The sequence below is a fragment of the Coregonus clupeaformis genome, chromosome 15 (assembly GCF_020615455.1).
Source record: "Coregonus clupeaformis isolate EN_2021a chromosome 15, ASM2061545v1, whole genome shotgun sequence".
Taxonomy (NCBI): Eukaryota; Metazoa; Chordata; class Actinopteri; order Salmoniformes; family Salmonidae; genus Coregonus; species Coregonus clupeaformis.
In genome coordinates, this window is record NC_059206.1 from 48,028,825 (window position 1) to 48,041,515 (window position 12,691).

General features: G+C 40.8%; 1 protein-coding gene across 2 annotated transcripts in view; it reads left to right on the forward strand.

The window, feature by feature from the left end:
• Positions 1-8,367, forward strand: part of fer (fer (fps/fes related) tyrosine kinase) — a 37,802-nt gene extending 29,435 nt beyond the window's left edge. For both annotated transcript variants that reach the window (XM_041898901.1, XM_041898902.1), the window contains exons 12-19: positions 90-212; positions 2,041-2,097; positions 2,202-2,317; positions 2,499-2,593; positions 2,709-2,832; positions 6,104-6,258; positions 7,024-7,146; positions 7,757-8,367. In XM_041898901.1, the coding sequence (XP_041754835.1) occupies positions 90-212; positions 2,041-2,097; positions 2,202-2,317; positions 2,499-2,593; positions 2,709-2,832; positions 6,104-6,258; positions 7,024-7,146; positions 7,757-7,893 (930 nt within the window). In that variant the 3' untranslated portion in view covers positions 7,894-8,367. The remainder of the gene's footprint in view (positions 1-89; positions 213-2,040; positions 2,098-2,201; positions 2,318-2,498; positions 2,594-2,708; positions 2,833-6,103; positions 6,259-7,023; positions 7,147-7,756) is intronic.
• The last annotated feature ends 4,324 nt before the right edge of the window (positions 8,368-12,691 follow it).

The following is a 12,691-nucleotide window of genomic DNA, read 5'->3' on the forward strand; positions in this document are numbered from 1 at the left end:
ATCAAGCTGCTCCTATGAGCTGTTCTGGCTTGCACAAGTCTACTTTCTTTTTACTTACTTTATGCTCTCTGCCTCCTCTTTGTCCACAGAACCAGTATCGTTTTGAAGGCACTGGCTTCCCGACCATTCCTCAGTTAATTGAACATCATTACACTACAAAGCAAGTCATTACCAAGAAGTCTGGGGTGGTGCTTTTAAATCCAGTCGTCAAGGTAAAACATATTTTCTCTCAAATCCATGTTCATTCACCATGTGATGTAGATCAGAAGTCAATGGGAGGTCTCACAACAGGGATGGGAATCTAATTATTGCTAAAGCCATCAAGTTGTCTTGGAGGCCTTTTATGGCACACAGTAAAACTCATCAATATGCTCACGTTGTCCAGAAGAGTTTAGTGTTAAGCTAATAGATGGTCAGAAATATGCCCCATCAAGTTCAGAATTAGTCATTCACATTACATATGATGATTTAAGTCTTCCAAAACAGGAAAAGGATAGCAAGCGACACCCACGTCTCAAGTCGTTTTCAGGGACATCAGTAGTCTAGGCTCCATTGCTTATAACTAGGCACTGAGTTAATTAATAAAAAAAACTCTGGGTCCTAGTTATACCCTACAAATGGGGCCCAGAGTTTTTCCTGGTCTGGTTATGTCATCAGAGGAAAACTCCTGACCCTACATCATGATATTAAAGGTTCTGAAGTTCTTATTTACATTTGAAAGTTTTTGTCATTTAGCAGATGCTCTTATCCAGAGCGACTAACAGTAGTGAGTGCATACATTTTCGTACTGGTCCCCCGCTCTACCAACTGAGCCACACGGGACGAGCATAAACATACATCGGTTTGTATTACTGCCGTAGTGTTTTTGTACTCTGCTCTCATTTCGGTCAGTTTTCACCAGGTCTTTCATTTGAGATGCATTACTTTTTACAGGCTCTCTCACTGAGACCCATTATTATTTTACAGCCGCTCTCACTTTCTCTAAGTATACATCCAGTATGTGCTGCTGACATCAGCATGAGTCGAAATGAAGTTGATCCCTAGCTTTTCTGGGACTCGCAACTTTTAATTGATTGATTTTCATATGTTCTGACAAACTGCATCATCTCAACATTATTTGATGTTTTGTTCTGCGGGTTTTGGCCATATCCTGAAATATAGTAAGAATCTGACATCAACTAAATATTTCAGTTTTAATAAGTAGAGTACTGTGATCACAGTTGAACCACTTTTTGTAGATGAAGGTCTAACTACACTTGCCACAATTTAATAAAACAAATAACAATTGGGCTTTTCAGTCCTCTATAATAACAGGCTGTTGTTCTGTATTCAATTACATTGATGTGTTCCAGAAGATTCCTTGGCTATTTTAGCCATTGACGTTATTAACATCTGGTTTCCTGACCTGTATGACATCTTTCAAGGGACATTTCTCATGTATAAGCTAGTAGTGCAAATGTATTTTTAATATCCTCTATTTTGCTGCAACTGGATCTAATATGCCTGACGTTTTCTGGATAGAGGGAAATAAGCCAACACTTTCAATACCCAGGTTTAATCATAAAGAAGTCCTAGAGTCCTCCTAAGCTAGCCTGCTGGTGTTGAACATAATGGTGTTTTAATTGCCCCAGCCATTACCAACACGGGGTTAATGGTTGTTGTCATTACTACTGTATTGAGTCTGCTGAAGCCTCTGAACACTAAGTGTTTTTAAATGGTCTTTCTATGAGCACTTCATGGCAAAGCGGTGACATTTTACCATTAGGCACCACATAGCACTTGGAAGATTTTATCATTATTTTATTCAATGAGACTAGCCATTGGAATGTGTTATGTTGAGCTGGGCTATTATTTCCTTGCTCTGTGAAGATGTTTTTGTGGCTGAAGTAAATGTGCCTCGGTTTATAGGAATTCTGATAATACAATAGTCAGTCAATGCTTTGTTACACAGTAGCATTTGTATGGTTTCGTTTGTATTGTGTGTGTGGAGGTTTTGTATTTGGTGTTTACATTGCCTATGTTTTGTTCCATCTTTCGTAGGATAAAAAATGGATACTCAACCATGAGGATGTTATTCTTGGAGAGCTTCTTGGCAAAGTTAGTGGTTTTGGATATCCTCTTCATGTAGAGTTTTTTTGTGGTTGTTAATATATACTAAACAAACTTTTGTTACTGTATCTCTGTTTTTTCTTTGTTCTTAGGGCAACTTTGGTGAGGTATTCAAAGGAACATTGCGGGACAAGACTCCTGTGGCAGTCAAAACATGTAAAGAGGATCTTCCACAGGAGCTGAAGATCAAATTCCTATCAGAAGCCAGGTGAGAGGAGCTGCAATATAGTGGATGAAAATGTTAGCTATCAGTTGCAGGTCCCTTTAAGTGCCTAGAAACATCTGGTCACTTATCTTTGACATTATTTCACTTAATACACTTTTAGTCTGGTGTTTAGAGATTTGACAAATATGTAAATGTCTGGTACTGTCAAATGTTGTTGCTACAGGATCCTCAAGCAATATGACCATGCAAACATTGTGAAGTTGATAGGCGTTTGCACACAACGGCAGCCTATTTACATTGTGATGGAGCTAGTGCCAGGTAAGTCCAGTAGGATACAGTACTGCCATACAGAAACAACTTTTTGGGACATAACTACTTTTATGTCCCCCAAATGTTACAATTCTGAACATAGATTTTTATATCTTATTGGAAGGAGGGGACTTCTTGTCATTCCTCCGGAAGAAGAAGGAAGACCTGAAGACCAAGCAGCTGGTGAAGTTTGCTTTAGATGCAGCTGCAGGAATGGCTTACCTCGAGCTTAAAAACTGCATCCACAGGTATTGTTTTACCACATCAATCTGTTGAGTACTGTATGTAACATGTACTGTATGTTCATTATTCTGCATAGAGTATTCCAATAAATAGCCCTATCTGTCTAACATTCAAGAGATTGCCCGTGCTTTGAACAGAATTTCAGTTAAGCAGTCCTATTAATGGCACAAAACTTCATACATGAAACTCAAACCTCTTGCCCTAGTAGCAAACCCACTCCATTTTCAAACCTAACTGAATTTAGACTCCATGAAATGTCTTCCCCTTTACAATGCCAGGAGGCCCCCCTAAAGTAAGATACAGTGGGGGAAAAAAGTATTTAGTCAGCCACCAATTGTGCATGTTCTCCCACTTAAAAAGATGAGAGAGGCCTGTAATTTTCATCATAGGTACACGTCAACTATGACAGACAAAATGAGGAAAAAAAATCCAGAAAATCACATTGTAGGATTCTTTATGAATTTATTTGCAAATTATGGTGGAAAATAAGTATTTGGTCAATAACAAAAGTTTCTCAATACTTTGTTATATACCCTTTGTTGGCAATGACACAGGTCAAACGTTTTCTGTAAGTCTTCACAAGGTTTTCACACACTGTTGCTGGTATTTTGGCCCATTCCTCCATGCAGATCTCCTCTAGAGTAGTGATGTTTTGGGGCTGTCGCTGGGCAACACGGACTTTCAACTCCCTCCAAAGATTTTCTATGGGGTTGAGATCTGGAGACTGGCTAGGCCACTCCAGGACCTTGAAATGCTTCTTACGAAGCCACTCCTTCGTTGCCCAGGCGGTGTGTTTGGGATCATTGTCATGCTGAAAGACCCAGCCACGTTTCATCTTCAATGCCCTTGCTGATGGAAGGAGATTTTCACTCAAAATCTCACGATACATGGCCCCATTCATTCTTTCCTTTACACGGATCAGTCGTCCTGGTCCCTTTGCAGAAAAACAGCCCCAAAGCATGATGTTTCCACCCCCATGCTTCACAGTAGGTATGGTGTTCTTTGGATGCAACTCAGCATTCTTTGTCCTCCAAACACGATGAGTTGAGTTTTTACCAAAAAGTTATATTTTGGTTTCATCTGACCATATGACATTCTCCCAATGATCTTCTGGATCATCCAAATGCACTCTAGCAAACTTCAGACGGGCCTGGACATGTACTGGCTTAAGCAGGGGGAAATGTCTTTCACTGCAGGATTTGAGTCCCTAGCGGCGTAGTGTGTTACTGATTGTAGGCTTTGTTACTTTGGTCCCAGCTCTCTGCAGGTCATTCACTACGTCCCCCCGTGTGGTTCTGGGATATTTGCTCACCGTTCTTGTGATCATTTTGACCCCACGGGGGTGAGATCTTGCGTGGAGCCCCAGATCGAGGGAGATTATCAGTGGTCTTGTATGTCTTCCATTTCCTAATAATTGCTCCCACAGTTGATTTCTTCAAACCAAGCTGCTTACCTATTGCAGATTCAGTCTTCCCAGCCTGGTGCAGGTCTACAATTTTGTTTCTGGTGCCCTTTGACAGCTCTTTAGTCTTGGCCATAGTGGAGTTTGGAGTGTGACTGTTTGAGGTTGTGGACAGGTGTCTTTTATACTGATAACAAGCTCAAACAGGTGCCATTAATACCGGTAACGAGTGGAGGACAGAGGAGCCTCTTAAAGAAGAAGTTACAGGTCTGTGAGAGCCAGAAATCTTGCTTGTTTGTAGGTGACCAAATACTTATTTTCCACCATAATTTGCAAATAAATTCATAAAAAATCCTACAATGTGATTTTCTGGATTTTTTCTCTCTCAATTTGTCTGTCATAGTTGACGTGTACCTATGATGAAAATTACAGGCCTCTCTCATCTTTTTAAGTGGGAGAACTTGCACAATTGGTGGCTGACTAAATACTTTTTTTCCCCACTGTATGTGAGAGGACAACATGGATCTCTCGCTGCTTAACACGGTTTACAACACTATCAGCTTTGATAGTAACACACCGAGCCCTGAGCCATATCTCTATTTCTCTATCCAGGCCAATTTGAGATTGTGTTTTCAAGTGAAAACTATTTACACCAAGCCAGATAGTCGCAGCAAGAGAGAGTGAGGTGCTGCTGCTGCAATCAGTCTTACATTTCTCTTAGCACAGCGGGGCTATCAAATCATCTCCGGGACATTGCTATTACTTATCTCACCGGGACCAGTATCCCTGAGTGACAGCCTAATTTGGCCCAACTCTGCGGCTCAGTGCTGGCAGTCAGCAGAAATGCCAGGAGAAGCTCTTTGAAAAATACATAGAGTAGCTGTAGGCCTCCTTCTCACAGAGGGGCTGCAGGGCTATGAAATTGAAACGGGAGGGATGCAGGGCTCAATTTGTACATGTCGCACACACACATATATGCACACACACTCTTGCGCATACTTACACACATACCTGGAATGTATACACACACACACAGATGGTACAGGGTCATCCCATCCACCTGCAGCAGGGCCCAAACAATCTGGTGGATGAGTTTTCTCTCTGTAGATTATAAATGTTCACATCATCCGATTACAGACAGTATGGTGACCTTTAGCCTACATGTACAGTAGTAGTTGAGATCCCCATCTGTTCCAACTCATGTACATGTGTTTTAGGTGTCCTGATTGCCTACTATTTAAGTCATTTATTTAATGGCATTGTTAATATGAACATTCAAATGATAGTTATTAATGTCGACCAATATGGCTAGCATCTGTCATGATAAGCAGGCTCTATCACTAAATCCATCCACTTTGTTCTGTAGAGATTAAACTCTAGCTACTACACCCTGTCTGTCTGTGTGTGCGCATGGGTGCGCATAAATTGTTTGTTTGATGGGGATGTTGGTGCGAACGGCTATCTAGCTGAGCGGTCAGATGCTATGTTGCCAGTCTTGTCAAGGTATAGAAACTATTGACTAATGCTTCTCTGAGAGCAATGGTTTCAGTTGAAACGCCTGTTAAATGTTGTGGTCGTGAGTGTTTGTTCATGAAAAGTTAATATCCAAACAAAGGCCTACTGTTTGCCATAATAAGCAGGCGTGTGGTAGTGACTTCGGGAGCCTCGACAAAACAAGTCTCAACAAGCCCCTCATGGAGGTGGTCATGTGTTGCTGGTGTATTTAGAACCCACCACAGCCCATCTTTTTGTCACACTCTTCACTCTAGACTTCTCATTCCCTCTGCTGCACCCCCATGACCCATGATCTGAGGAAGATGGAGTGAGAGTGGAAGTAAAGTGATATTATCCATCCCTCCGTCCGTCTCCCACAGGGATCTGGCGGCCAGGAACTGTCTGGTGGGAGAGAGCAACCTGCTGAAGATCAGCGACTTTGGGATGTCAAGACAAGAGGATGATGGGATCTACTCGTCGTCCGGCCTCAAACAGATCCCAATCAAGTGGACGGCTCCAGAGGCATTAAATTATGGTAAAACTGCGAGGCTGTACTTTTTCACCAATTTCGTTATCAAACCTCCAAATATATTTGTCATTATGTGCTTAACAGCAACACTAGCCTAAACCTGCAACTTTGGCCTAAACCTGCAACTCTGGCCTAACCCCACAACTCTGGCCTAACCCCACAACTCTGGCCTAAACCCGCAACTCTGGCCTAACCCCGCAACTCTGGCCTAACCCCACAACTCTGGCCTAACCCCACAACTCTGGCCTAACCCCACAACACTGGCCTAACCCCACAACACTGGCCTAACCCCGCAACACTGGCCTAACCCCACAACACTGGCCTAACCCCACAACACTGGCCTAACCCCACAACACTGGCCTAACCCCGCAACACTGGCCTAACCCCGCAACACTGGCCTAACCCCACAACACTGGCCTAACCCAGCAACACTGGCCTAACCCCACAACACTGGCCTAACCCCACAACACTGGCCTAACCCCACAACACTGGCCTAACCCCGCAACACTGGCCTAACCCCGCAACACTGGCCTAACCCCGCAACACTGGCCTAACCCCACAACACTGGCCTAACCCAGCAAAGGGCAACTACAGTAGTTGGTATTTAGGGGGAAAAAAACAGCTCTTAATAGTGATGTTCTTTTGGAGCATATGATTGTAAGTCTGCAGAAGGTAGCATAGCTTTTTGATGACACAGCATCCCCGACATGTCACCACATTTCTTCTCCAATACATGGTGGCTGAGAGTGTTGTGTCTGGTTGGTGTTTCAGGGAGATACAGCTCGGAGAGTGACGTGTGGAGCTATGGCATCCTCCTATGGGAAACGTTTAGTCTAGGAGTGTGTCCTTACCCTGGGATGACCAACCAGCAGGCCAGAGAGCAAGTGGAGAAAGGTAAGAAGAGATCCCTCCAAGGGTTCAGAGTGTTGTATTGATTTCCTTATCTGACAGAATATCTGTATTAGCTTGGTAGCCGGAGCCGTTTGTGCTTTAGCCAACTCCTCTGTTGTTGATTGTTTAGGCCAGTAGACAGAGGAGTATGTGCTCCAGTATTTTGGTGGAGCCTCTTTTTTTTAACCTCTTGACAAGATAATTTAACTGATTGTACCTTATGATTTTTCCTGTTATGAGGGATTTGCTAATGATATCGGACATCACATATGACCATTAGTGGTCTGATGAAGGCATTTCTGACTGGTAACGGTCTTTAAGGATGAATGAGCGGTGTACTAATTAGGTATAAAACTGAAGGAAATTACAGAACTCAAAAGACTACGCCACCATAATTATGCATTGACCATTGAGTGAGTCATCTATGTGTTCTCTTGCATTGGATTTGGCCTTCGAGCCAATTACTTGAAAAACTACAAGCAGTCATGAAGAGAACTGCATTGGTTGGTCATTTGTTTTCCAACCTCATACCCCTGATTATTCTGCCTTGATCCATCCTAGGAAATTCACTGAATGTTTCCCTGTTTGTGTCTGTCTTTCACCCCCATCTTAGGCTACAGAATGTCCTGTCCACAAAAGTGCCCTGAGGAGGTTTACAAAGTCATGCAGAAGTGCTGGGAGTACAAGCCTGAAAACCGGCCAAAGTTTGCCGACCTTCAGAAAGAACTGGCCTCGGTCAAGAAAAAATAGCACCCAGGTAGGGGAAGGGGGACCAAGTCATGCATCACCTCCAGGGAATCATCCCCTTACAACCTGAAAGAAACACCACAGAACGTTATATCCTTGATGCTACTTGTCGTGATTGTATTTACGGTCTATACTTTGTCACAAAATCACTGTGTTATTTGCCTATGCAACTGTTTTGAGCCATTATCAAGGAGAGAGGTCTCTGCTTAGCTTGGATCATTGTCAAAATATGACTGTATTTCTTTTAAGGACATTTCTCTTTTATTTCTGTTCCTTTCTTTCACCTCCTACTGAACCTCAGTAAACTTCAGGTATTTTGAGACAAAACCATGCAAACATGGTAAGATCATGTGTACAATACATAAAACGATCATGCTCCGTTGCACATATAGTGAGCTCAAACAGTATTGGGACAGTGACAAATGATATTTGTGCATCATTGTTCACGATTCATTCAGGATTATCTGTAATCATGGTAGCATCCACATTAATGTAGAAGTGTTTAGAAACAAATTCTATTAATATTTACAATAAAAGTGACTCCAAAATGGCACAATGCATTATTTACCATTCATTTCTATTGGGCACAAAATCATCTGAAACAACCAAAATAAGCAGCAAATGCATCCAACAAATGTGTAGCGTCACAAGCTTGATGTAGTCATTGTGTGCTATGAATGTCGGACCAAATACTTAACTTTTTACTACTTTATAAGTGAATTTTTACACATATAAGTGAATTTGTCTTAATACCTTTGGTGCCCTACAATTGGGGGACTATGTACAAAAAGTGCTGTAATTTCTAAACGGTTCTCTCGATTTGGATAAAAATATCCTCAAATTAAAGCTGACAGTCTGCACTTTAACCTCATCGTCATTGTATAATTTCAAACCCAAAGTTCTGGAGTACAGATCCAAAACAACAAAAATACTTTTGGAGCTCACTGTATGACTTCTGCTGTTTTGCTATTGATCATCAGTCAGGCATAGCCACAATAATGAAAATTGTCAAAATGTTTAGATTTATTTTTAGGGCCCAGAGTTTGGTCCTGTTAAGGTAGCATGGTTTATGAGGACGTGAAAAAGCCAAGGTTTCTGGTGCTCCGTGTAGCCGTGCAACCTCCAAAACAGACTGATAAGGTAGATGCTCTCCGTAGCTCATTTCACTCTTCAGAGACCGATTGTATTTGAGAACCTGTTGTTCTCTTTACCAGCAGATCATACCTTGGGGTTATTATTGTATGTCTCAAGCTTGACTTTTCGACATTCAGCTAGAAGTATTTTTCTTCTTCCTGTAAAGTCTTGTTGCGGGACGATTTTGAGATCCGCTACAAATGTCTTTCCAAATATCTCGTCAAGTATTCTCTTCACTCACACCATTCAATCTAGGAAACCTTTTAAGTTTAACATACAAGGATAAGTGCAATTTGTGACACCATTTTCCTATAATTATTCAGGCTTTGTAATGTAGAAATATTGCAATAAGACCGCCTTAATTATAAAGTGAATTAACTTCTAAGTTGTGTATTTGTAATTAATACAATTTTACTTTGTATTATTTAATTTAAGACCCTCCAGATTGCTGCCTCATTTCTACGTTTTGGTCTCGGTCAGTTGTTAAAAGCTCAATACTTTTGTATAATCTGAAAATTAGAATGTATCATAACTGTACTATCTGACGTGAAATGTGAATTTAGCATTTTGTGTCAAAAACAGTCCGCTGTTACATAGCCATGACCGTTTTAAGGAACTCCAGTTTTCATGCATTTATTTGTTGTGGTATTTTCTACTTCAAACAGACATTTTTGTAGAACACAGTTGTAAATCGTTGATAGATATGCATTCTGTAATGAACAGTGAAGTAGTTTTCATTAAGTATACTTAGGGCCAGGAGTTTTATCTGACCATGCGTCATGACCAGGATTAAACTCTGGGACCTAGGGCTCGATTAAATCTGTATCGCGATTTGCCGAACATCCACTGTATAGCGTGATTGATATGTAAAGATCATTTTTCATTGAGCCGACATATGCAGCGTTTACCGTGAATGCATTTTCTGCAAACGGGGGAACATTGCCTTTAAATTTCAATCGTGCTTTACCGTGGATCTTCCGCGACACGGATTGAATTGATCCCCTAGGCCTAGTCTATAACTATGGGCTACAGTTTTTCCTGACCAGGAAATTCTCCTTGCCCTAATATAGTGAATTAGCTATTCCAGTCGCATCCATCCATCAGTTTCACTTCTTGTCTTTCAAACTTTACAATGAAACATTCCTCTTCCTGTATTTTGTAAATACTTGTAGATGCTATAACCTTTTTCTACAGTTTGTTTTTCAAATACTAATCTGAAAAAATGCAACCATGCAAGTGTATGTCACTTTTTATCTGTGTGTAGCTCTATTGGAATGTTTCTTCCAATGATTTATTCGATAAAGAAAACATTGTCTATGTTTAGCGTCTGTATCTGCATGATTGTTTGTACATTTTTAGTATGTATAAAAGATATTTGGAAAGATCCTCCTATTTCCTATCCTGTGTATACAATGTGTACTGCTCACCTATCCTGTATACAATGTCAAACTGTCATGACCTCATCTGTTCTGTCTCTCAAATGACACTCTATTCCCCATATATTGCACTTACAGTTGAAGTCGGAAGTTTACATACACCTTAGCCAAATACATTTAAACTCAGTTTTTCACAATTCCTGACATTTAATCCTAGTAAAAATTCCCTGTCTTAGGTCAGTTAGGATCACCACTTTATTTTAAGAATGTGAAATGTCAGAATAATAGAGAGAATGATTTATTTCAGCTTTTATTTCTTTCATCACATTCCCAGTGGGTCAGAAGTTTATATACACTCAATTAGTATTTGGTAGCATTGCCTTGAAATTGTTTAACTTGGGTCAAACGTTTCGGGTAACCTTCCTCAAGCTTCCCACAATAAGTTGGGTGAATTTTGGCCCATTCCTCCTGACAGAGCTGGTGTAACTGTGTCAGGTTTGTAGGCCTCCTTGCTCGCACATGCTTTTTCAGTTCTGCCCACATATTTTCTATAGGATTGAGGTCAGGGCTTTGTGATGGCCAATCCAATACCTTGACTTTGTTGTCCTTAAGCCATTTTGCCACAACTTTAGAAGTATGCTTGGGGTCATTGTCCATTTGGAAGGCCTATTTGCGACCAAGCTTTAACTTCCTGACTGATGTCTTGAGATGTTGCTTCAATATATCCACATAATTTTCCTTATGATGCCATCTATTTTGTGAAGTGCACCAGTCCCTCCTGCAGCAAAGCACCCCCACAGCATGATGCTGCCACCCCCGTGCTTCACGGTTGGGATGGTGTTCTTCGGCTTGCAAGCGTCCCCCTTTTTCCTCCAAACATAATGATGGTCATTATGGCCAAACAGTTCTATTTTTTGTTTCATCAGACCAGAGGACATTTCTCCAAAAAGTACGATCTTTGTCCCCATGTGCAGTTGCAAACCGTAGTCTGGCTTTTTTATGGTGGTTTTGGAGCGGTGGTTTCTTCCTTGCTGAGCGGCCTTTCAGGTTATGTCAATATAGGACTCGTTTTACTGTGGATATAGATACTTTTGTACCTGTTTCCTCCAGCATCTTCACAAGGTCCTTTGCTGTTGTTCTGGGATTGATTTGCACTTTTCGCACCAAAGTACGTTCATCTCTAGGAGACAGAACGCGTCTCCTTCCTGAACGGTATGACGGCTGCGTGGTCCCATGGTGTTTATACTTGCGTACTATTGTTTGTACAGATGAACGTGGTACCTTCAGGCGTTTGGAAATTGCTCCCAAGGATGAACCAGACTTGTGGAGGTCTGCAATTATTTTTCTGAGGTCTTGAATGATTTATTTTGATTTTCCCATGATGTCAAGCAAAGAGGCACTGAGTTTGAAGGTAGGCCTTGAAATACGTCCACAGGTACACCTCCAATTGACTCAAATGATGTCAATTAGCCTATCAAACGCTTCTTAAGCCATGTCATCATTTTCTGGAATTTTCCAAGCTGTTTAAAAGCACAGTCAACTTAGTGTATGTAAACTTCTGACCCACTGGAATTGTGATACAGTGAATTATAAGTGAAATAATCTGTCTGTAAACAAATGTTGGAAAAATGACTTGTGTCATGCACAAAGTAGATGTCCTAACCGACTTGCCAAAACGATAGTTTGTTAACAAGAAATGTGTGGAGTGGTTGAAAAACAAGTTTTAATGACACCAACCTATGTGTATGTTAACTTCCGACTTACACTGTATATGCGAAAGGTAGTGCACTACATGGCAAATAGGGTGCCATTTGAGACATAACTTGGGTTTGTAGACTGGAGTAACAGTTATTCAGTGATTTCTCCAGTCAAATTCCCTCCAGATTGGTTTTCTTGCATTCTAGACAACCTAGTTACAGCTTTAGTTCTAAACACCAAACCATTGTTTTGTACGTATATTTTTAGTAACATTGTTTTTATAACAAAAAGGTGTAGAATGAATAGAAGGGTGCTTACATGTTAACTACTGGTTGATGAGCGCAATATATTTCTGTTTAAACACATTTAAAAGGCATACACCTTTTTAGTAACCCTTTTATTTATTTGAGACACTAAAATAGTATCCTTAGCATTTTGTATTAGTGCTTTTGTATCAATTTCAGTCTCTTCTGTTAGTGTATTAAGATATTTGCCAGTATTTTTTTGTTTTTATAGAATTTGTTCTATGATTTAACTTCTATTTTTATTATTCTCATGCAAAGTGACCAAGTCTAGATTTCCCCATGAGTAGT